The sequence below is a fragment of the Lissotriton helveticus genome, chromosome 10, assembly GCF_964261635.1.
Source record: "Lissotriton helveticus chromosome 10, aLisHel1.1, whole genome shotgun sequence".
In the NCBI taxonomy this organism is placed as follows: domain Eukaryota; kingdom Metazoa; phylum Chordata; class Amphibia; order Caudata; family Salamandridae; genus Lissotriton; species Lissotriton helveticus.
Window position 1 is genome coordinate 655,873,178 of NC_136071.1, and position 24,084 is coordinate 655,897,261.

Below are 24,084 nucleotides of genomic sequence, written 5' to 3' on the forward strand. Positions count from 1 at the left end.
TTAAAATAACACTTGGATTAAAATCAAACTTGGGGCTGGAACACACCTCTCAAAGCCCATTAAGACAACAAAAGGATTAAAACAGGGGTGCCTACTCGCGCCCATTTTATTCAACCTCTTCCTAGCCGATCTACCTGGGCAACTCGATAAATGTTCCAACCATGCACCGAAATTAGGGAAAATTAGCCTTTCCAACCTGTTATATGCGGATGACCTGTTGCTGATAAGTCTGACCCCAACGGGCCTCCAACACCTCTTGAACACAACTCATGTTTTTTCAGTTAAGAATGCACTACAAATAAACTTCAATAAGTCAAAGGTTATGGCTGTGAACTATAGGAAAAAAAGAACCACTGCTGGCACTTGGATGGCGAAAAGCTCGACCGGGTCACGACATACAAGTACCTGGGAGTAATCCTTGACTCAAATAATACCTCTAGGGCGCAGCTCAACTACCTGCGAGGGAAGGCAACAATTACCTATTTGGGACTAAAATCACTAAAGGCCAAACTACCTGACCTTACACTCAAACCTCTCCTTGAAATTTTGCGTGCCAAACTACAACCAACTCTTACCTATGGGAGCGAATCACACCACAGTAAGGATGCGGCATTGCTGGACACACTCATAGCTAACTCATATAGGGCTATTTTCAATCTACCCAAATATGTCTCCCCTGCCCAGATTCGATTAGAATTCGGCATCCTGAAACAAACTGTAGAAAGGCGGAGTGCGTATGCAACAAGCTGGCATAAGATTCACAACACAGAGGCTGGATCTTTATGTGCAAATGTATGGGAAGAGCTACATTGGCATCGCAACTCCCCGCCGAGAGCCTACTTATATGAATTACTCAAAGTTCTAGGCTTGACCGATATCTGGGAAACATCAACAGACCTTTAGTCTTTTAAAAAAGTAGCTAAAAAATCAGCACGTATCATTTCAGCGATTGTAGACAAGAAGGACCTAGCAAATAGAGCGCATGGATGGCTAACACTGGGTGATTACGGAAAAATGCAGTCACAAGCATACCTCAACACCAGCATGAAAATAAAAGTTAAAGAAATTTTTTTAAAACTACGCCTCAGTGTCATTCCAATACTCCCACACCTTCCCCCTTGGGAGAGAAACAATCCTTCACAACAGTGTTGCATGTGCAACACTGGCAAGGAGGACATTGTCCATGTGATCTGTATCTGTCCTAGCCTAAAGGACTTGAGGTACAACCTCCTACGTCCATTTTTCAATCTACATGCCGTTCGGACTTGTAGGCAGGCAGTCAAACTGTGCTTTTCCACCAGCGACACCAAATTGAACTGCCAAGTCGTGAAGTTCTTCGACTTAACAAGAAAGAGACTCAACAACGCCGGATGAACTTTTAAATCCCTTGAGGATAATCATGAACTGTTTCCAACAAATCTGTAATTTTATGTATTCCAATTTGTCAAGTTCGAGTACAAATGGCTTCTTTTAACAATGATTTTAACGGAGGTTTACAATTTTGTAAAGATTTTAATTAATCATGTGCAAATAAAACATTACTTACTTACTTTACTCCATCGATGCCGCATCAGACACTAACTGAAGCCGGTCGACGACCCAACATCGGAAAGAGTCAAGGGGAATCAACGGCACCACCATCAGAACTGGCAGACAAGAGCCTGAAGCCTACATCGGAGTCGGGGCAGACCAGAAGCTGAAAAGGTAGCCTTGATGGGCTGTGCACAGGCGTCACTATGGTGCCAGAAACCATAAGCTGACCTGTAGCTGAGGGGGAATCTGCCGGCAGGGACAAAGGCACAACATCATGCACCTCTGTGGAGCCAAAGGGCGCTCCAGAGGAAGGCGACGACCCACAAACAGAATGCAGAGTGTGATATTTTCTCATCTGGGTCAAAGCCACCCCGGCCACAGGATAGATGGGGAGGCACGGGCAGACTCATGCCCGACACTTTAACAGAAGAGTGGGGACCAGAGGTAGGCGAAGGTGGGAAGCGCTGCTACTTCGACAGCATAACCGAGACTTGCCTCCGGACCTCAAAGGAGAATAACACCCCTGGGAACGGCTCCTAAGGCGGGCAGTCTGCCTGTAGAGAAGACTTCGATTACTGTGACATCGGCGCCACAAGGAGCTTCATGCGATGGTCTCTTCGTGCCTTCGGTCAAAGCTGACAAGAGTTGCACTCTTCGGAGTCATGGTGCTCACTACATGCGAAAAGAGTGAGGGTCTTTGGTGGACATCGGTTGTCCATAGGACTGACCAGGCTTAACCTCCGAAGACACTGAAAAAGAGTAGAAAAAGGCACACAGCCCTGACGCCAACAACAAGAATTGGCATAGTCAATAGGTCTCGCCTTATAACCTTATAAGAGTTTAGTTATCCAGCACAATATCCTTGGTGCAACAACATAAAGTGTTGCATGGCTAAACACTTATAAGGTCCCAAAGGCGAGACCTATTGCCTATGCCAATGCTTGTTTTTCTTTATGTTCGAGCACTCCACACGAGTGCTAGCGCTTTCAGTCGTCCCGTCCTTATGTTCCTGTTGTTTTTAAATATAAGTATTTCAGCAGCACCCTTCTCCCTAGGTACAGGCTTTGCTGTACCCGTATGGCCCAAAGAAGTTGTGTTATGATAAGATGATGTACGAAGGTTTTGACACTAATAATGTCTTACCACGTCAAAAGTGAATATTACCATTACAGGCACAAGTTAAAACAAGTCTGACATTCTTGTAAATCAAAATACAGGCATTCAAATATTTTCTATGAGAAAGATGGATCCTTTTTCACATATCTTAAACAAAAATAGGTGGATACCTTTTTCATTTCCAAACCTGCAATATAAATATCAGTGAGACAGCCAGTGTGCTCCACAGCTTGTTTTTTGCATATAGAGCTTACAAAGAAACCCTTACAAAGAAACGTTTTCACGTGAAATATGTTAAAGTGTCTTTACAGTTGCCTTCAGGTGCTTTGTACTAAACAGAAAATATACAAAAATAGAGGGACGGTTCCAGAAAACGAGGTTAAATCCTGGCTTCACAGCTTAAACTGTGTGCTCTTGGGCTACAGGTCTAAAATACATGAATAATGACCAAGCCAAAAGCTCTTTGCTGAGACCTATGGGCTTTGCTTGTTCTCTCCTTGCTTACAGACACTGCAGAGTTACAGGCTCATCATCTGTAGAGAAATGTGGACATCCATCATCAAAAGCAGGGCGATTTTCCAGTCACTATGAGAAAAACTGATAACTTGGGATATCCTGGCCTTATTTGAAGGTACCTGCACCTTGATTTTAATAGGCAACTGAATAAACATTTGAAACCAAAATGCAGACTGTGTGCTATGTTTGGGCAAATTCACGAATTTGTCATTTTTTCAGCTTTTTATTTTGAGCTTTCTGCGGCATCATTCAGTACTCTGCCCCATTAAGCCTTGGCTGCGTGGCAGTTATGCAAGTGCTATTCAGCAGGATTAGGACGCTCCGCTGTTGCAGCCTGCAGCAATTAAGTCAGCATTTAAAATGGCATGTCCTAAATTGAGCCACAGGAGAGACGGGTAGTCTAATAACCCTTCCCCCACCCCCTTGGCTAGAATCACAAGCTTGTTTTTTGTACATTTTTAAAGTTAGTTGGTCATGTGTAAATCTTGGTAAAACTGTCAACTCTGTATGAAAAACACCAGGGTGTGATGTGACCAACTATTGACAGCGGCAGGGAAAGTAGGTTTTAATGCAGCGGAAAGAAATTATCAAGTTTTTAATTATGACCTGCGTATATAGCAACTTCACAATATTAAATTACACTATATATCAAGATAAGTGAATCTGAAGACTTAATAGTCAATGTGTAATTTCCTCGATGTGCTTAACTGAAGGGGTGCATTGTATTATATTCTATTGCACTGTATTGTCTTGCTTGTGGCTTTAGAAGATCTCTTCATACCCCGCCGTGGGATGCTGAAGCACTTGTAGGATGCTACATAGTGGGGAGTATGCCACAGAGTGTTAAACTCAATACGAACTGTGAGAAGTTGGCCTGATATGCAGTGCTCACTATTCTAGTGATCACTATGTATCAGTCCAGACAACTCTTATTGATGATTGGTTGTAAGTCAACCTTATAGACCAGCTATCCTAGTAGCATGGATACAAGCAGTCTAAGGCTAAGACTCTAGAGGGCGAGTTAAGCCAGCTGTTTTACCATCACATATACCCCTTGAACACCAAGTGAAAGGACACCACACAAGTTGTTATGAAAATAAACGTATATTTATTTCTAACAAGACTACCCTGGCTCTTTATGAGACAGGGAGCTAAGCACACAACAAAACTCTTACGAAAATACTTAAAGTCGCACAATTTACACAAATGCCCGAGGGGCACGAAAAACCATATACACAAGAAGTGGAATGCGAAATTACTAGCAGGTAAGTACTATTCTCATACGCATTAGAATCGCTAGGACTGGACTACTGAACCTTTAGATTACTAGCAGGAGACCTAGGGACGTCGTGTGCAGAGTGGGAACTCTCACGCGTAAGGCGGGAAAAAGTCTGTGGAGGCTAGCAAAGACAAAGTTACTGTTTGCGGGCGAACCCGACTAGGTAGGTCAAAAACGAAAGTGGATCTAGACACTTAAAGAGTTGGTCTACGCTGGAGCACCGGAGTACTCGGTTTACCTAGCCCAGGGGCTGCGGCTGCATAGGGTTCAAATGTCGTCGGGTTTCTTCGTTGATGAACCAGGAGCCTGAAGAAAGGAGTTGCTGGCAGGCGGCCAGTGAAGAAGTTCGTGGTGATCCAAGCCTGGATCAGGGAAGAAGAAGACCTGTAAGCAGAGGAGACCAAGTTCTGAATCACTAGCCAGTGATTTAGGTGGGCACCAGGATGGCACCGGACGAAGTCACCTCGACCAGGTGAGTGGGCGCTGCTGGGCTCTGCAGTCTCTCGGACCAGGAGGCGTTGTCGGCGACCAGGATGGAGGTGCGAGCTGTCCCACGAAGGTATCTGCTGTCTACGTCGCTGGGCCCAGGATTGGGGCAACAAGTCTTGGCAAATGCAAGCCCACGCGGTGGACTTAAAATGGAGTCTGGAGTGGACCAGGAGGGTCCAAGGTGCTCCTCTGTTGGAGGGGAGCAAGGGCTAGTCTGGAGCAACCAGACCTGCGGTGTTTGTCGTCGTGAAGCGTCGTAAGAGGGCCACTAGCCAACGGGCAAGTGACCTGGACAACGCGGTGAGCAGCAAAGAGCAGAAGGGCCCCACGCAGATCTCGTGGATGCAGGGGGGCTGAACTTCGGTGCTGGAGCTGCTCAGGGTCGGGGCTTCTCTTACCCCAAAGCACTCAGTCGAGGGTCACTCGGTGGTCGTGCTGGACAAGCGTCGTGCAGTCTTGATGATGGCCGGTCCCTCGAGGTCTCGTCGCACCCACGGGTCTCAGCTGGGCTGAAGATGTAGGTTGAGGTCAGAGGTGCCAGGGAAGCCGGTTCTCGTCGAGCTGGACAGTCTTGATCCGGAGGAGAGACTTACAGCAGACCGCGATGCTTGGTTGGTGCCTGCTGCTGCAGGGTGACTACTCCTTAGTCACAAGGGAGAAATCTTAGGAAGAGTCTTGAGTTCCTCTCGTAGAAAGTCGGTTCAGGATTCAAAGATTGATCTAATTTGGAAGGGGGCCTGCTCCTACCTTTATCCTGCAAAAGGGGGCTGGCACGCGACTAAGTCCTGCCCTATGGGTGGGACTAGGAGGGGGGCGGTTACACCCCTCTCCTTTGGCGGGCTTTTCCCCAGCTCAGGGACTGGTGTGCCCCTGGAACTGGTTCAAGCCGGCCTATGCATAGTGAGCACCGGGGTGCCACTTGCAGTCACCTTCCTCTAAAGCCCTGCCTACCTAGGATACACAAAATCCTGTCTGGGACGGTGCTGGCACCGCCCCTGACAGGAAACCCTTTGTCCTTGCCGCCTGCGCTGGGAGGACTCCCAGCAACAGGAGGGCAGACTTGTGTCTCGGTGGCAGCATCCATTTTGTGGAGCTGAGGCTATGTCTGACTTTAACCGAGTTTACAGGTTACCAACATGTCGTGTCCCTCTAGAAGGGTGGAATGCTAACCCCGTCGCCAGAATTGGCGAGGGGTTAGTATTCCAATTCGTATGACACCTTACTCGACATGTTTTGATAAAGCGATACCAGAGTTGGCATATAAGCTCGAGGATTATAATGCACTTAAGAGTATATGGTATAGCGTTATCATGGAACAGCTATTGGGACTTGGTTCCGCAAGCTGCAAACGGGCTCAGCTCATGCCAGAGCGCCATCTCACATTATTCCAAGCACTCTGCCATCAGGATTGTTAAGGCCTGCCATAGGAGTGACTGATAGGAATATATGTGTCCATTTTAGGGTGAGACATAGGAATACTATATCTAAAGCAAAGGGTGAGTACACCACTTTGCCCCAGCTGTCAAGCAGCCAGTTGTGTCTGTTTAGTTAGTCAGCCCAGGGGTGGCATAATACATGCTGCAGCCCCTGGGAGACTTCTGGGTGCACCTCAGCCCTGGGTACAGGGACTCAGAGAGGGCCCAGTGCCAATTCAGTACCTGGGTACAATTTGGAATAGAGAGAACAGCTAGGCTGTGGGTCTGATTAGCAGGCCCACAGCCAGGGAAAGTGGTAAACCAGTGAAGCAAAAAGCAAAAATCTGGGTGATCATAGGATTGCAGACCCTACTCTCCTACACGAACCATGTGGGAAGCAATTGCTGTCGTGGGTGACCGCTCAGCCCTCCTCAGGGCTTGGTCGCCCCACTCACTGCTGCCGCTCCTGCCTGCCTTTGCCGCCTCCTGCCTGCAGATTCCTTCGCTCGCTGCCCGCTGCTCCTGGGAATTTCCCGCTGCTCCTGGGAATTTCCCGCTGCCCGCTGCTTCTTGGGAATTCCCGCCGCTGCCTCCCTGCTGCCCCGCCCCCCTGTGATTCCATTCGCCGCCCCGCTCCCGCCACCCAGCTGCTCCTCCCTCCCGGCTCCTTACTTAAGGGGACCACAGAGTGTGACCGCTCAGCCCTCCACAGGGCTTGGTCGCCCCACTCACTGCTGCCGCTCCTGCCTGCCTTTGCCGCCTCCTGCCTGCAGATTCCTTCGCTCGCTGCCCGCTGCTCCTGGGAATTTCCCGCTGCCCACTGCTTCTTGGAATTTCCCGCCGCTGCCTCCCCGCCCCCCTGTGATTCCATTCGCCGCCCCGCTCCCCCCACCCAGCTGCTCCTCCCTCCCGGCTAATTACTTATGACGCCCCTAGAGCGACCGTGCAGTGGACGCGTGCCGATTGAGCGCCGATTGAGCGCCGAAGGTGCGCCAAAGGTAAGCCCGTCCGCGCCTGGCCCGCGCCCAGCGCCAGGACCCCTGGCCCTCCCCGCCGAGGCAAGACGACCAGACTGACCTACGCCGCCGCCACTCTCAACGCACTCAATGCCGGCCGGACCCACGCCTGCTGCCGAGCCACCCCGAGACGCACCCACGGACCCTTCACCTGCTGCACCTGCAAGTTCACCTGCCTACGAACCTGCCCCGCACCCGCCAAGACAAACACCAGCAGCAACCACCTCAAGTGCATCCTGATCAACACCCACTCCGTCCACAGACACGCCGTGGAACTCTGGAACCTCCTCGACGCTACATCACATGACGTCGCCTTCCTCACGGAAACCTGGATGAACGCCTCCTCTGCACCCGACATCGCCATCCCGGACGGGTACAAGATTATCAGGAGGGACCGCATCAACCAGACCGGAGGTGGCATCGCCATCGTCCACAGGAACACCATCCGCATCACGACCGACGCCAACGACTCCTTCGCCGCAGCCGAACATCGCCACTTCCAGATTCACACCGACCCTAAGACGACCCTCAGAGGCACCCTCGTCTACAGACCCCCGGGAGCACGCACACAATTCAGCGAAGACATCACAGACTTCATCAGCCCGCACGCCCTCCCCTCCACTGACTACATCCTCCTCGGGGACCTCAACTTCCACCTGGAGAACAACAAGGACCGCAACACCACCGCCCTGCTGGAAAACCTCGCCAACCTCGGACTCAAGCAACTGGTCAACACCCCCACCCACTCCGCCGGCCACACGCTTGATCCCGTCTTCTCTTCCAGCAAGTACATCACCTTCAGCCACGCCACCGGACTCCACTGGACCGACCACAGCTGCGTCCACTTCAGCTTCAAAAGATCCACGACCCACCACCACCCGCAACAGGTACCTCACAGGAATTGGAGCAAGATCACCGCAGACCAGCTCACCACCTCCCTCAGCCAGAGCCCACCCGCCAACACAACGGACCCCAACGAAGCAGCCCGCAACTTCACACAGTGGCTGACCGCCTGCGCCGATGACCTCGCGCCACTAAAGAACCCTCCCAGCAGACCCAGAAGCAAGAAGGCATCCTGGTTCACCGACGACCTCAAGGACTCCAAGAAGACCTGCCGCACCCTCGAGAAAGCCTGGCTCCTCGACCGGACCACCGACAACATGACCGCCCTCAAACACGCTACCCGCAAGCACCACCAGCTCATCCGCACCACCAAGAAGAAATCCCTGAAGGAACGACTAGACAACAACGCCCACGACAGCAAAGAGCTCTTCACTATCGTCAAGGAGTTCTCCAACCCCAGCACCGGCACCAACGACATCACTCCGTCACAAGACCTCTGCGACTCCCTCGCCTCGTTCTTCCACCGCAAAATCGCCGACATCCACAACAGCTTCGGCGCCCCACCCACGCACCCAACCGTCGAACCAACGCCCCCCACCGCCACCCTTCGCACCTGGACCACGGTGACCACCGAAGACACAGCCCGCACGATGAACACCATCCACTCCGGATCACCGACCGACCCCTGCCCACACCACGTCTTCAACAAGGCCGACTCCACCATCGCACCCCAACTCCGGAACATCATCAACGCCTCCTTCAACACCGCCACCTTCCCGGAGAGCTGGAAGCACGCAGAGATCAGCGCCCTCCTGAAGAAACCTACAGCGGACCCCACCGATCTCAAAAACTTCCGCCCCATCTCGCTCCTCCCTTTTCCTGCTAAAGTCATCGAGAAGATCGTCAACAGACAGCTGACCGCCTTCCTCGAGACGAACTGATCCCTCGACCCCTCGCAGTCCGGCTTCAGAGCCAACCACAGCACCGAGACCGCCCTCATCCCAGCCACCGACGACATCCGGACCCTGCTCGACAAGGGGGAAACAGTGGCCCTCATCCTCCTGGACCTCTCCGTTGCGTTCGACACGGTCTGCCACCGCACCCTAGTCCAGCGCCTCAGCAACATCGGTATCCAAGAGAAGGCACTGGAGTGGATCATCTCGTTCCTCGCCGGAAGAACACAAAGAGTCCGCCTCCCCCCGTTTCGCTCCGAGGCCACCGAAGTCATCTGCGGCGTCCCGCAAGGATCTTCACTCAGCCCCACCCTCTTCAACATCTACATGAAATCTCTCGCAGCCATCGCACGCCAGCACAACCTCAACATCATCTCTTACGCCGACGACACCCAGCTGATCCTCTCCCTCACCAGAGACCCCGACACCGCCAGAACCTGCCTACACGAAGGGATGAAAGACGTCGCCGAGTGGATGAAGGACAGCCGCCTGAAACTGAACTCGGACAAGACGGAAGTCCTCATCCTGGGATCTTCGCCCTCCGCCTGGGACGACTCCTGGTGGCCCCCAGCCCTGGGCACCGCACCCAAGCCAACCGACCACGCACGCAACCTGGGCTTCATCCTGGACCCCTCCCTCTCGATGACCAGACAAGTCAACACCGTCTCCTCATCGTGCTTAAACACCCTGCGTATGCTTCGCAAGATCTTCCGCTGGATCCCGACCGAGACCAGGAAGACTGTCACCCAGGCACTCGTCACCAGCCGACTGGACTACGGAAACGCCCTCTACGCCGGAACCACAGCCAAGCTACAGAAAAGACTCCAGCGCATCCAGAACGCCTCCGCCCGACTCATCCTGGATGTCCCCCGACGCAGCCACATCTCCAGCCACCTGAGGAACCTGCACTGGCTCCCCGTCGACAAGAGGATCACGTTCCGGCTCCTCACCCACGCACACAAGTCTCTCCACGACCAGGGCCCCAAGTACCTCAACGACCGCCTGACCTTCTACACGCCCACCCGCCAGCTACGGTCCACCAGCCTCGCCCTCGCAGCCATACCACGCATCCGAAGAGCCACCGCCGGAAGATCCTTCTCTTACCTGGCTGCCAAGACTAGGAACTCCCTCCCCATCCACCTTCGGCTGACCCAGGACCATCTAGCCTTCAGGAAACAACTCAAAACCTGGCTGTTCGAGCAGTAGCATACCCCTCCCCCCAAGCGCCTTGAGACCCTCCCGGGTGAGTAGTGCGCTATACAAATGGCATGATTGATTGATAGATTGCCTAGAGAGAGAGGGAGAGAGAGAGAGGGAGAGAGAGAGGGGGAGAGAGAGAGGGGGAGAGAGAGAGAGGGGGAGAGAGAGGGAGGGAGAGAGAGAGAGAGAGAGAGAGAGAGAGAGAGAGAGTGACAGAGAGAGTGACAGACGAGAAAGAGTGACAGAGAGAGAGTGACAGAGAGTGACCGAGAGAGACCGAGAGATAGAGAGCGCGCGTTTGTGTGTGTGTGTAATCTTATAAGTGAATGTTTCAATATCTGATAAATAAATGTCGTTCAAGCCCTACCAGGGCATGAGTTCCTGTAGCCAATCACAGTCAGTGATAACCACAGACAATTTACATCTTCCCAGGATGCATCTTTTCTCAACTGCTAGAGAAGTAGAAAACGTTTATCTCCATTGCATGTTATGCCTGATATACCTGAAGGATCATGCAGCATAGCAATGACAAGAATGGGGTCAAATCATAACCCCTAAAGAAACAAGCATTGGCCGCGCAGCCGGGCCGCGAAATGAAATAGTAAAAATAAAAACCCGCAAGTTGTGCGCGCGCGACGAAAAAAGTGTTGTGGGGTGGGGTGGAAAACTCTGAGGGGGTTTAGATGCGGTCTGACTGTGACCGGGATCCTATCTGAGGTATCTGAGGGGGGAGTACATCATCTTGTGGGAAGGAGCCGTGGATGATGTTAATTTTATCCACGAAAAAGACTGAGAGGGAGTCGACCCACTGTTGTGAGGAGGTCTGAATTGGTTGGCATGCAGGTGAGTTGGTGAATTCTTTCATAATCTTGTAGAGCTCTTTTTGTGAGTTAGATGCTCGGTTGATTGTCTCCTAAATAGGTCTTTTTGGCAGCGGCTATATGGTCCATGTAGTGCCGATGTGTGATTTTATAGTCCTGCTTGTCTGGGGCGGTTTATGTGGGTCTCCATCTGCGCTCTCCCTTTCTAGCTGTTAGTTAATCATTTTTTAGATCCTGTGTAAACCAGGGGGAGATCTTGTGGGGGCATTTGGTTAGTTTGGCCGGGGCGATTTTATCAAGGGTGGAGGTGATGGCCAGTTTTAGTGATATGCCGCCTCATTGGGGGACTCTGGTTTGGGTGATGGGAGGCTGGCAAAGTGAGTGGAGAAGGGGTGTAGGTTTATTTTGTTCCAAGGCCTGCTGGTACGAGATTCTATTGGTGGGTTAGATTGGGCCGCTATACCCCGTATTTGGAATTTAAGAATGTAATGGTCAGTCCACAGTACTGGGACTGGTTGTTCGACCTTTACTAGGGGAGAGTTTGTAAATATGAGATCCAAGGTATGGCCTTCTGTGTGGGTGGGGCCCTTTACTAGTTGGTCGAGGTCAGGAGAGTTGAGGCTTGTAATGAGATCCTCTGAATGGAGGTTCGGATGGAGATTCTACGTGGTGAGTGAAATCCCCCAGGAGGAGGAAATTGTCAGCGGCTAGAACATGCGGGGCAATTGCCTCCATTAGATGGCTGGAAAAGAGATTTTTGTTTCCAGGGGGGCGATAGAGTAAGGCCCCTCTCCATGTTCCTTTCCTGGTGCTATTTATTCTGAATATGCACATTTCTCCCCAGGACGATTGGACAGAGTCGATGATCTGTATGCCAATGTTGGCCCTAAATGCGATCCCAATACCCCCTCCTTTCTTATCTTTCCTGTCCAGCCTGGACAGTTGATACTCAGGGGGAGGGCTATGGAAATATCGGGTTGGGAGGCCTCGTGCAGCCATGTCTCTGTGATACAAAAATAGGTCCGGCTAATCTGAATCGAATAGGGACCAAATTTTGAGAGCATGTTTGGGAAGTGAGCGGGCGTTACAGTATAGGCCTGTCCAGGTGTTAGGTGTGTGAGGTTCTGGGCGTGAGCATGGTGCTCTATTGATTGCATGGAGTTCTTGGTTGGAGTATCTCAGTGAGGCCATAGATGGGCAGAGGTTGGGAAAAGGGCAGGATGTCTGGCGACGGCCTGGCTCGGACAGGGGTAGAGAGGCAGACCGAGGAAGCACTGAGTTAAGGGTGAGCTGCCCAAATATATGATTACAGGCACCAACAGAGTAAATAAAAGGTAGAATCCTACCATGACGCTAAAACAGAGAATATATGCAGGCATATAGATACATGACAGTAATCATGCAATTTCCTAAGATGCAAACCCTAACTAAGTGTACCGAAGTATGTCTGGCATGTATGTAGGGGTAAAGCCAAGAATCCACCTGGGGAAAAGCCCACCCCATTACCTGATGGGAAAGAACAAAGGACCCAGTGTTGGTAATCAATCAATCAGAAATTTGTGAACTGTGCTACTCCCCCATGAGGATCTCAAGGCGCAGGGGAGGGGGGAGCGTGCAGCTCTGATTCAGTCAAAGAGCCAGGTCTTGAGGCTCTTCCTGAGATGTGCAGAGTGGGGGGAATGTCTGATGTTTAGCGGGAGCTCGTTCCAGGTCTTTGCCGCAATGTAGGAGTAGGTTCTTCCGTCTGTTCTGGCTCTGCAGATGCGCGAGGTTTCGGCAAGGGCGAGGTTGGCGGAGCGGAGGTTTCTCTTGAGTTAGACACCCCGCAAGGGATGTCAGACCCTGCATGCTGGAGTTTCGGCAGGCAAGAATCTCAGCATCTTGTGTCAGCATGAAAGTTTCTCCTCTGGCTTGCCCAGCGAAGATGTGGTACTTATATACCCAAAAGGTACCCACAGGGGTTATACCTAGATGTGTAACGGTACAAGGATGACAATAGCGTTGACTTTTGTACAGAGTTATTATACAGAAGATGGTAATCCTGCTGTGTGATACTATGAATCCTCATTCATAACAGATTAGGCTACTTTTCAGAGAAAACCACATGACATTTATTCAGCACCGTACTAGGCAAAAGGTCAGTGCCAGAGCCAATATGAAGAGCAAGGTAGGACAAATGTAGGTAAAAGGTCGTGCAGCTACCTAGGCCTATACTGGCATACATTGGAGCTCATAACACCGCCACATAAGGGGGTTTGGTGTCAGAGTGGGACCCACCTCGGCGCGTGGGTTTCAAACAGGAGCTTGAATTGTTTTGGATCACCCATGACTATCATTAACAGCAATTAGAAGGGGAGATGTGGTGCGGAGTACAACACATATGGGTTCAGCCGGTTCAGGATATAGTCCATATCACTGAGGGGAGGAGGGCCTGAAGCATAAGGGGAAGAGGGCCTGAAGCATGAGGGGAGGAGGGCCTGAAGCATGAAGGGATGTGCAGTCCACCCATCCAGGCTGCAGGACAACAGCACCGGGGAAGTTGCACATGCACCAGCACCCCAAAAGACTGCACAGCCAGAGTGCGGCAAGTCCGATCACGCCCCTCCAGACCAGGCGAGCAGATGCAAAGTCAGCAAGGGCAAGAAGGTCCCCCAAGGGTGTGACACTCACAGGAGGCAAGTAGAGTCTGCCCTGGCCTCCTGCACCACGTGAGTCACCAGCAGCAAAGCGGCTCGCTGGGACCCAGAAGGTAGGCAGCACATCCTCATCAGAGCTCCTGTAGCATGAAGGAGACAGAGGAAGGCCTAGTCAGCAATACAGACGAGACTTGCAGTCTCGGCCTCAGGCTTGCCTACGGCTACTGTCGCCTCTGAGGCGGTGTCTGGATTTGTAGGCCCAGTACGTGAATTATAAGTATTTAAGCGCAGTTTGAGCTCAGAGCTGCAGCCCCAGGGTGCACATCCTTGTCACAGTGCTCCCCCGGTTGGATTGCTTAAATTGAGCATGGTTCTCTTGCAATTCATGCAGTTTAGGAGAGTGAGATCCCTGGAGCTTCACTAGCAAGCAGCCATTATAGTCGATGCCGTGGCCATGCCTCAGCTAATTAGGTTTTAAGGTGGGTCACGGGTTGAGTTTGTCCCCTGATGCTATCACAGGGTGGAGCAGTGCCTTGTTAAATGGTAGCAAGTTAATTAACCACAGAAGGTTATAGGACCTTGCTCAAAATATTAACCCTAGATTCCACTGTCGCTAGGTCCAACTCCAACACATCAGCCAATGTTTGTCAAGACCACATGAAAGGATGCTACTTCTGGAGGAGTTATCCCTGAAAGACTCCATTTCAGTCTTGGAAAATGTATCCAGTTCGCTTGAGTTTTACAAAGCCAGGTATAGTCATCAGTCTTCAGCAAAGGGGAAAAAAAAAAACGGACTGCCTGACTATGCTGTCTGTTGTGAGAGACTGTTTACAGAATTTGAATATTATCTAAGTTGGAGGCAAAGATGTCAATACATTTGCCAATAGCGCTAGTGTGAAGAGATGTCAAGCTGAGACCTGGCATATAAATGTATCCTGTTCAGCGGTCTTATGAACTTCCCTCCTAGACCTCATTAAGATAGTCTGTGACTTGTGGTGTGAATGAGAGGGTATCTGCTCTGAAGATGGAGCTGTTGACATTGCTGAGGGAAGACAGGTAACAGCATCACTGGAGGGGCTACCATTGAGGTTCTCGGTGCTAGAGGCTTTCCCAAGTAAGAACTATGGGGCACAATAGCACCACAGCACGACCGGCAAGCAGGAACCCAAAAGAAGTTCCAAACTATCCTATTGGGTCCCAAGGCGCAAAGGGCCTGAGGTATACAAAAGGGGCCACAACCCGCTCGAACATCTCCATCAAGGCTGAGTCAGCCCCAGGCAACAGAACTCCAGATAGGTTTGAGTCATGTTTGGTAGAGGCAGCAATGGGCCAGAATAGGCCCTGTGGCATGTGCCTTGCACCCTTTAGTGGTCTAACAGTGCATGAGGCCACAACTGTTGCATGACTTGTAGTTGTGCCTTTGGTGCTTGGGACCAAAGCATTCTTCATGTGGGTCAGAAACTGACATCTCTCCACTGCAAGAACGATAGGGTTTGAATCCCGGCATTTTTGGCGTAGATTGCCTAACATACATCAACAAACTATGTTAGTAGAAATGTATGAAACAAAAACGTATGAACAAAAACGAAAAAACAGATCAGCTCCAGATCGGAGTCAGGGATGTGGAAGTACGAGTTCTGTAACGATGCATCTGGTAGAGACGATTCTAGCCGCAGATTCCTTAACGTAGAATTATTCCCAAGGCATGAGACTGGATCGGGAAAACTTTTTGCCACAGCTTCTCGGCGCGCCGGAGGACTGCACCACGTGGCTCAGCCCAGATGTGTTCTCGCTGACGTCACGTACGCGGACAACATCAGTCCCACCCAGGCGTGCCTACGTCAATTTTCTTCTGAGAACTTTTCCTTGCCACAACGCAGAGCCAACAGAACAAAACTGTGAGAGAATAGTAACAGTGTGCGAAAGAGCAGAAGTATAGACAAAGAAAGGTGAGGAACAGCATCATATGGGGCAGTGCGAGACACTGCAGTATTGAAAAGCAGGGAAAAGAAGGAACAAAGCACAGCCCTGAGCAGCAACCCTGCAAGTACGGAGATAGGTAGCCCCCCTGGGGACAGAGGAGTATATGAAAAAATGTCATGATAACCTGCAGCAAGTCTACCACCTCATTCAATAACAATGAAGCAGAACAAGTCCGGGACAGACTAGTAACGACAATACACTCAGACAAACCCATCAAGAAGGTCACATCCACCATAAGGATCAAAGAGCAGAGACACAGCCAGGCGCCCCTAAACTAGTGTAGAAGACCAGCCGAAGATCCTCGCAGAGCAGGGAGGAAGGGCTGGCCGTGAAGGAATCTGGGGCTAGAATCGTCTCTACCAGATACATCGTTACCGGAGGGAAGTAACTCGTACATCTGATAGAGACTACTAGCCGCAGATTCCTTAATGTTGAATAGATACCCTAGCCATACCCAAGGGGACGGAGGGTCTGTGAGAGGACCTCACCAGCCTGGACTGACCACAGCGCCCCAACAGGGGATGAGTGAAACGGACAGGAAGAAGAACCCCGTCCCCCAGGCAAAATGGGTTGGAAACGGGAATACAATATAAGAGGGAGCAAACCCTCACCCAGCAGGAGGAACGAGGGCAAGGCAAAAGAAGGCCAGGGCACCCCACGCCCAGGAAGGGGACCAAGGATCCCCACCAGATGCCTCCAAAGGCTCAAGCAATGCAGAGGAGCACGGAGGAAGACGAGCAACCCAGATACTCCAAGGAGAAGGGGTAGAACAAAGGCAAGCCTCCTCCACTGGAAAACACACCCAGAGAAGAGGATAGCTGAGTCTATCACAGCCAGAAGACAACAGGCCAGACAGAACGGTGCCTCAGCAGAAGGCAGGCGAAGAAGAAAGGATAGCCCAGGCCCACGAAGGAAGAACTGGCCAACACCCTTCAGGGACTGACCGCGCCTGACGAGGCACAAGGAACCCAAAGACCACCTCAAACCCAAGGAAGGAGAGCTAGAACCAAAAGCAGGGGCTCACTGGTAGAAAGCCAAACACACCCCAGCCTCAAGCAGTGGACAAGGCAAGGACGGCTACCCCGCTGAGGCGCAAGGAAAGGCACAATGGTGCTGAAGAACAGCAGGTCGGCATCCTCAACACAGCCAGCAGCAGACAACACCACGGAACGGTGCAACCAGGACCAGCCAGATGCCAGCCTAAGACAAAGGCTAGGCAGGCGAAGAGGGGCCCCGACACGCCCCAAGGGAGGGGCCCGCACACACGGCCCACTAAAGAAGTGGAACCAGGCAGAGCTACGACGCAAGGCTGCAGACAGCAGACCAGGCCAGTGACACAGCGACCCCGGAGAAGGACAGACCAGGGCGCAACGCGAGCCATTACAAGCCATCACCAAGAGCATCGCACCTGCGACCTAGCGTGATGCCACGGAGTGCAGAGGCCTGAAGGCTACCACACCTCCCCGGCACATATCAGAGCTATACAATAGCTAGCAGAACCCCACATAGGGCAAAGTACATCTCAAAACAAGGGAAACCTCTTAGGAAAGACTTTCCGCAGCAGGGGGCAAATGGAAAAGACCTGCGAAGGGCCCGCAGACTGTTTGACCAATCAGCCAACAACATCACACAGAAGACCTAATCTCAGGCCAACACAGTTTACCAAAAACCAAACATCACAATTCGAAAAAGGGCCGGACCAGCAGCCAACAGCACCATAGTCCTAACAAAAAAGGGCTCAAAGGCGCATTAATCACAACTGAGAACATCTCCCAAATCCAAACCAACTCACAGGTCACTGAGGGGGGAGGGGGGAGGGGAGGAGGAGGAGGAGGAGGAGGCCAAAGCCCCGCCAGGAACCTCTGAATGGCCGAGTCCGCAGAGGCGTGAAACAAAAAAGCGCCATCAAAAGGAAGGTCCACCAGTCGTTACCGAACGTTCTCCGGGAACACACTATCCCGAAGCCAGGCATGTCGACAGAGGGCAACCGCCAAAGCCATGGCACGACCAAGCACCTCTGAAATGTCCAGTGCGGAGTGACGAATAAATGTCGCCAGCTCCCGGCCATCCAATACGTGGTGCCTCAGATCAACACAGGCACCCTCCTGAGAAACAGCTGACAGAAGGGACTCTGCCGAATCGGACAAGCAAGAAGTGGCTCTGGCCAAAACACAAAGTGTTCAGGGCTCGTAAAGCCGCACTGGTGGAGGCAAAGATATTGCGCCCCCAGGAATCCAGCCAGCGGGCCTCTCGCAACAGGGGAGACAACACCAACGGCAGGGAGGAAATAGCAAACTACAAAAGAGGGCCCCCGGTAGAGGGGTGGAGGGAAAGACACAGGATCACTCGTGCAGGATGGTGGTGGTGCAGAAAGTGTTGGGGCACCGGGTCCCCCATGGCGGGACGGCCCCAAGCCCCCAAAAGAGAAGAATGGAGTGAAGCCTCTAAGGAAAGCAGCAGCTCCCTACCACCAGAGCCCTGATGGAGGACCTCCAAAAGGTGATCCGGTGGGAAATTGGCAGCCGGATCACCCATGTGCAAAATCCTCACAGCGCGAAAACAGCGCGAGCGAAGGCAGCACCCACCTCCGTAGGGCCCCGCGGTGGAGAAAGCAACTCCTCTGTGGGCGAAGGCTGCAAGCTGAGGCGGCCGTCCCCCAGACCGACCCGAGGAAGGAAAAGCCAAGTCCGGAATGGAGGAAGGGGGGCTGAGGAGTGTGAAACATGTGACATCTCCGGCAAAGACTGCAGCCGCGGTGACAGCGAAGAGCTGTCTTTAGACGACGTTGGGGAAAAAGCCAAGACGCGGCAGCCCGTTTCTGGAGAGGGCGAAACGAGCAAGTGCCGAACCTCTGGAGAAGAGGAGGCGTCCAAAGACCAGTCAAAAACCCGATGCCGGCCTGGCGCCGTAGAGTCAGCAACCGGAGTCAGGTCAACATCGACCGGCGCCGAAGGAGACGCCGGAATGACCTCCGCCACAATGCGCAGCGCAGGAGACCGAAGCTGGGTCTGAGCCAGGGCAGCTAAAGAACGGCACCGAAAAGGCGTCCACTTGACCTCCGACGAGGCAGCCGCCTGCATGGAGGGACGAGGGGGCCCCCGGGGACACGCCCTGATCCCCAGCCAGCCCCTGCAGCGCCGCCAGGGCCAGCAGCCGCCGGCTCCTGAGTGGCGTCACCTCGGCCAAGGCTGCCGCCTGCCCCAAGGACCAATGGGGGCTCGGGGACACGCCTGAGCCCCGGCAACCTCCGGCTACACCACAGGGACCCCTGCGGGGGTTTGCGGCAAAGCAGAGGCGCCGTGGTCCGAAGGAGGGGGCCCCGCAGGGCCACAGCCCAACGGCACCACATCCTCCAAACCTGGATCCGAACCAGCTGGTGCCGAAGCCACCGGCAACGCCGCAGAAGTCCCCACATGCGGCAAGTGATCCGCAGAAAAGCCAGGAGGGGACGGATGAGAACCAGAAGCCAACGAGGCCTGCAAGGCCGCTGCATAGGCCTCCATCTGGGTTCTAGTTGCCCCCGCGCCAGGGAATGGCGGATAGGGTGAAGACGCGTGGGGCCGCACCACCCGCGGAGAGCCCACGCCCCCAGTGGGCCGGGAACTAGCCCTCGGGGACAGACTGCGACACTTACCAACAGGTGAGCGACGCTCTTGCGGCCTGGGAGAAGGACGATGCCGTAGACGGCGGTTCTTGAACCCATCCACGGGGGACTGATGCGGTGACAATGTCGACCTAGACATGCGCGCCGAAAGGAGTTTCACCCAGCGCTCCCGCCAGGACTTCGGTTTCATCTGCTGACATGCCTCGCAATCTGTGGAATCGTGGTGCTCCCCCAAACACCACATGCAGATGGGGTGAGGGTACGTCGCCGACATCTGGAAACAACTTAAAGACGTCTTAAAGCCTGAAGGCAATCGCACACTGTTCCCAGAAATAAGTATCAGAAACGAAAAGGTAAGGCCTGAAAACAGGCCAGGAACACAAACCGGATCCGCGTTGCATGCGGGAAAGGAGAAAACTGACGTAGGCGCGCCGGGGTGGGACTCATGTATCCTCGCTGACATCATGTACGCAGACGTCAGGGCGGAGCCATGTGGTGCCGTCCCCCTGGTGAGCAGGGATGCTGTGGCAAAAAGTTTTCCGGATCCAGTCTCACGCCTGGGGATAATTCTACGTTAAGGAATCTGCGACTAGTAGTCTATCAGATCAAATGAACGGGTGCCGGCGGGTGGGTGCTATATGGCTCCAGTGAAATCATTCCTGGATTGCTTCCAGGTCCAAGATGGAGCCGGCACCGCCAAACGGAGTAGGAGAGCTATGTAAAATTTCAAGATTTAGTCTGCCAGCTAGGAACAGACAACAGGGGAGGAATCAGAAAGCACATCTTAGTGGGTAGAATGATACACCAAATAACCAGCATCATGACAGAGAAAGAGAGAAATACTCTTCGATGCTGATCTAGAATGAAACTGTCAATGTCTCAAGCTAATGATCATTGAACCAAATAAGCCAGCGGGTGAAAGGGCTATCCCAAAGCTAACTCTATACATACTGTAAACAAAAGGTCTAGCTGGATCCTACCCTGTCGACCCATACCTGAAAGCATTGTGAAGGATAAAATAGACGTAAACTTGCATTGAACTGATTAAATATATTCAAAATAATCTGCAGAGATCCCTTTAGGTAACAGCTTTCTGCATTCCAATTCTGAACAGGGTTAGAAAACAAGTATCCATAGTCTGGATACTAAGCCTATTTTTTAATTAAAACATTTGATTTCGGTATTGAAGTGGGTCCAACCATTATAGTAATAAAATTACAGTATGAGAGCTAAAAAGCATACTTGTATTCCACCAGAGCCAGTGGCTTCATCAAAGAAGACATTCAGAACGTGTACCTGATCAAACAAGATTTTACAGTGAACGCAATTGTGGGTTGCTAAGGACTATTTATGGCATTGCGGACTCTTTCCATTTAAAACAATATACAGAAGCTACAATTTTTTCAATGGCATGCAAAAAAAACTACACTGGATCAACTTTCCACACAGGCTGTAGTACATCGGGTTTAAAGGATTAGCATACTTATATTAGCTTTTTTCACTGAATTACATCGGACATCAACGTGCAGTTTTTACTCTTTTGGCCCTTTGTTTTTTCTTGCCACCAACTGCATTATAAATATAATATATGAGCTGCTTTTAATAAGCCTTACCTGTTTGCAACAATACTAGGGTAATACGCTTTCTGATTTTCATCAACCTTTAAATCACTTAATTGCTTAAATCTCTTTTGCTCTTCAAAGGCTCTGATGACACTAATACCAAGTAGGGTTTCACTGAAGTGAGAATAAACTGGTGAGCGGCTTACAGACTCGAGGCGTTTCAACTGGCGGGACGTAGCCACATAAAATCTCTGAAAAGTTATAAAAGGTTTAACATTTCAATTGTATGAGATGTTAAATTGAGCAACATTTCCTACTGAGAACTGATTTTCTAAAGTGTCCATATATATTTTTTTACATCTATGTACAGATCTCAAATTAGTATAGCACTCATTGGTTAAATTACATATTTACAATGTTTGTAATACAAGGAAAAACAAAAAAAATGAACACAAATCAAATGAAGCCGCATTGCTAAGTACCAAGAAACACATAGCCAGGACTTTATCTGTTAATTTAAAGACGTAACGGAAGAGTTACTTACCTTCGGTAACGATTTATCTGGTAGAGACACAGTCTAGCCGCAGATTCCTTAACTTAGAATATCTCCCCAGGCGTCAGACTGGATCCGGAAAACCTTTTTCCCCAGCAATACCTCTGCACGCCGGGAGGCGGCGTCGCCTGGCCCAGTCCTGATGTCGTCCACGAAAGTGACGTCAATGGAGCCATATAAGCTACACCCCCCCACACCCCCCCGGTGTCCTGGCGTCAGTTTTCTACAGGAAATTGTTCCTGCGTCAACGCGGAGCCGTGCAAAAAACTGCGACAGCACAGGAACAGTACGTGTTAAAAAATAATAAAATCACTGAAAAAGCACGCTGTCCCTGGAGGGGCTGAAGGGAGCTCACAGAGTACTTGCTGTGAACAAGAGCCCAACAGATTGCCAAGCCATGCCCACCTCGAGGGGGCAACGACAGCGGCACAAAAGTTACGACAAGTGAGGCACAGCTTCTCACCACAGAAGGGAAATTAAAAGAACCACAATATTGAAGCAACATGTTGCAAGACAAGGGACTCAAAGTGAACGACCACTACAAAGATCACCACACATACACACTCCAGAGATTGAAGAACTGTAGCATCAAACGAAACCAGCCCAACAGACTGCCAGAGAAAGGAGTAGGCATAGGTGTGGGCGGTGGGAGGGAATTAAAAACAGAATAACTCCACGCGTGAGTAGCACAGGAGGCAAAACATGAGAAGGTAGCAAAAAGTATAGACTTGAACCAACTTAAAACGTGGACGGAGTGGAGAGCCAAAGGGCTCAAAAGCTGCCAATAGAAGGTGCGAGAGCACGCCACCAACCAAACACTAGGACAGAGAGGAGTCCGAATGGTCCCACGGAGAACACACCCTACCCCAGAGTGAGATGTGAGAGCACACCCCTGGAAGACCAAGGCCACCAGAAAGAGGGAGGCTAGGTGGAAAGACACCATCTGAAAAGGTCTTCGCAGAGTGGGGAGGATGGGCGGGCGGTTAAGGAATCTGTGGCTAGACTGTCTCTACCAGAACCAAAGGTAACCAACTCTTCCATCTGATAGAGACATCTAGCCACAGATTCCTTAATTTAGAATAGATACCAAAGCCATATCTCATAGGAGGAGGGTCTGCGAAACAACCACCAAGTTCCAGGAGAACATATTAGTCAAGAGGCTGACGAAAAAACGGTGGAAACTGCAATGCCAGGACAACAGGCATCAGACCCATGACCTACCTTAAGGAGCATGAACAAGAGATAGTAAAGACACCAAATCCGACAAGGGATGGTGTGAGACCTCTCTCTCTCCCAGACAGACGAAAGGAAAACAGAACTAAGAGTTCCATGCCAACGTAAGAAACAATGCAGCAAGACTTTCAAAGAGGGATCCAGGCATCGGTCTCTATAACCCAAGATGCACAAAGTACCAAGGATCAAAACAACATGACAAAGGTAGAGCATACCGCCTGAACACAAACCAGAGTGGAAGCCACAGGAAACGGGACGTCGGGAGACTGTCCGCCCAATAACCGGAGCAGCAGCATGAGGCCCATGGGTGGAAGAAAAAACACCTGAATGTGTACTGCCTAGGACATATGACAACAGTGGCAGGGCCGAGCCCAGAACCTAGTGCCAACAGAGGCAGAGAAGCCATCATCTGAGCAAAAGCTCGGGAGGTAGGCATGCAGCAAACGGATTAAAAGGCATCACTGTGAGTGGATAACCTTCAAGGCTATTAACACACAGAGGACAATATCCTGAAGTAAAGAGTAAGCAAGAATGTCTGACATGAAGGTAAAAAAAACTTAGTATGCGAGCACCCCAGCGGCGTGTAGAATCCACGCTATATACACAAGAGATAGGAATGTCGACACACGTACGTTGAGTGACTAAATCCTAAATAGGGGAGTAATGCAAGCAGCACCACAGCACTGGTGTGCTGCATAACGGTGAAGAATGCAGAAAAAAATAACAGGTCCCCGAGGGGGAAGAATCCTGGTCTCCCGTGAGACAGCAGAAACAGACCACAAGACTGCCCAAAAGGGATAGATAGAAGGCACAGACAGAAGCCAAAGCCTACACCGCCCAAGACAGACACGCTCTACCAAAAATGAGAACGCCAAGAAGAATACACACACAGTAATGCCACCTAAAGAAGCACATGTGCCATAATGGGAGTAAGAACTCACACCCAGAAAAACATCAGGGGTGCAGCACAGTTCCAGAGGCAGAAAGGCATAGACCAGATCCACTCCTTGAGAACTAGGAATAAGCACTGGACAGGAAGGGACAAACTGGACCCTGTGTCCAGCAAAAAGCAAGGAAACAGAGACCGTTCCAGGTAAGACCGTCAACCCCCCAGGGGCGCATGTCCACCAATAGACAGGCAATACGTGCACAGCGCGATTGTAGGAACACGCCAGGGTGACAAAACCCCCTACAGAGGTGGGGATGTATTTATGGACCAACTGCAGACAGCCAATGGTAACCCTTGGAGAGAAACCAATCCTATGGAACTCACCAGAGGAGACATCCTACAAAAGTAGGAAGAGCCAGCTTGCGCCAAAGTTCCTGGGCAAA

The 24,084-nt window shown here is 51.3% G+C and overlaps 1 protein-coding gene across 2 annotated transcripts in view; it reads right to left on the reverse strand.

Moving 5' to 3' along the window:
* Positions 1-24,084, reverse strand: part of LOC144784432 (multidrug resistance-associated protein 1-like) — a 1,651,426-nt gene that overhangs the window by 390,224 nt on the left and 1,237,118 nt on the right. For both annotated transcript variants that reach the window (XM_078663183.1, XM_078663184.1), the window contains one exon: positions 21,018-21,217. In XM_078663183.1, the coding sequence (XP_078519309.1) occupies positions 21,018-21,217 (200 nt within the window). The remainder of the gene's footprint in view (positions 1-21,017; positions 21,218-24,084) is intronic.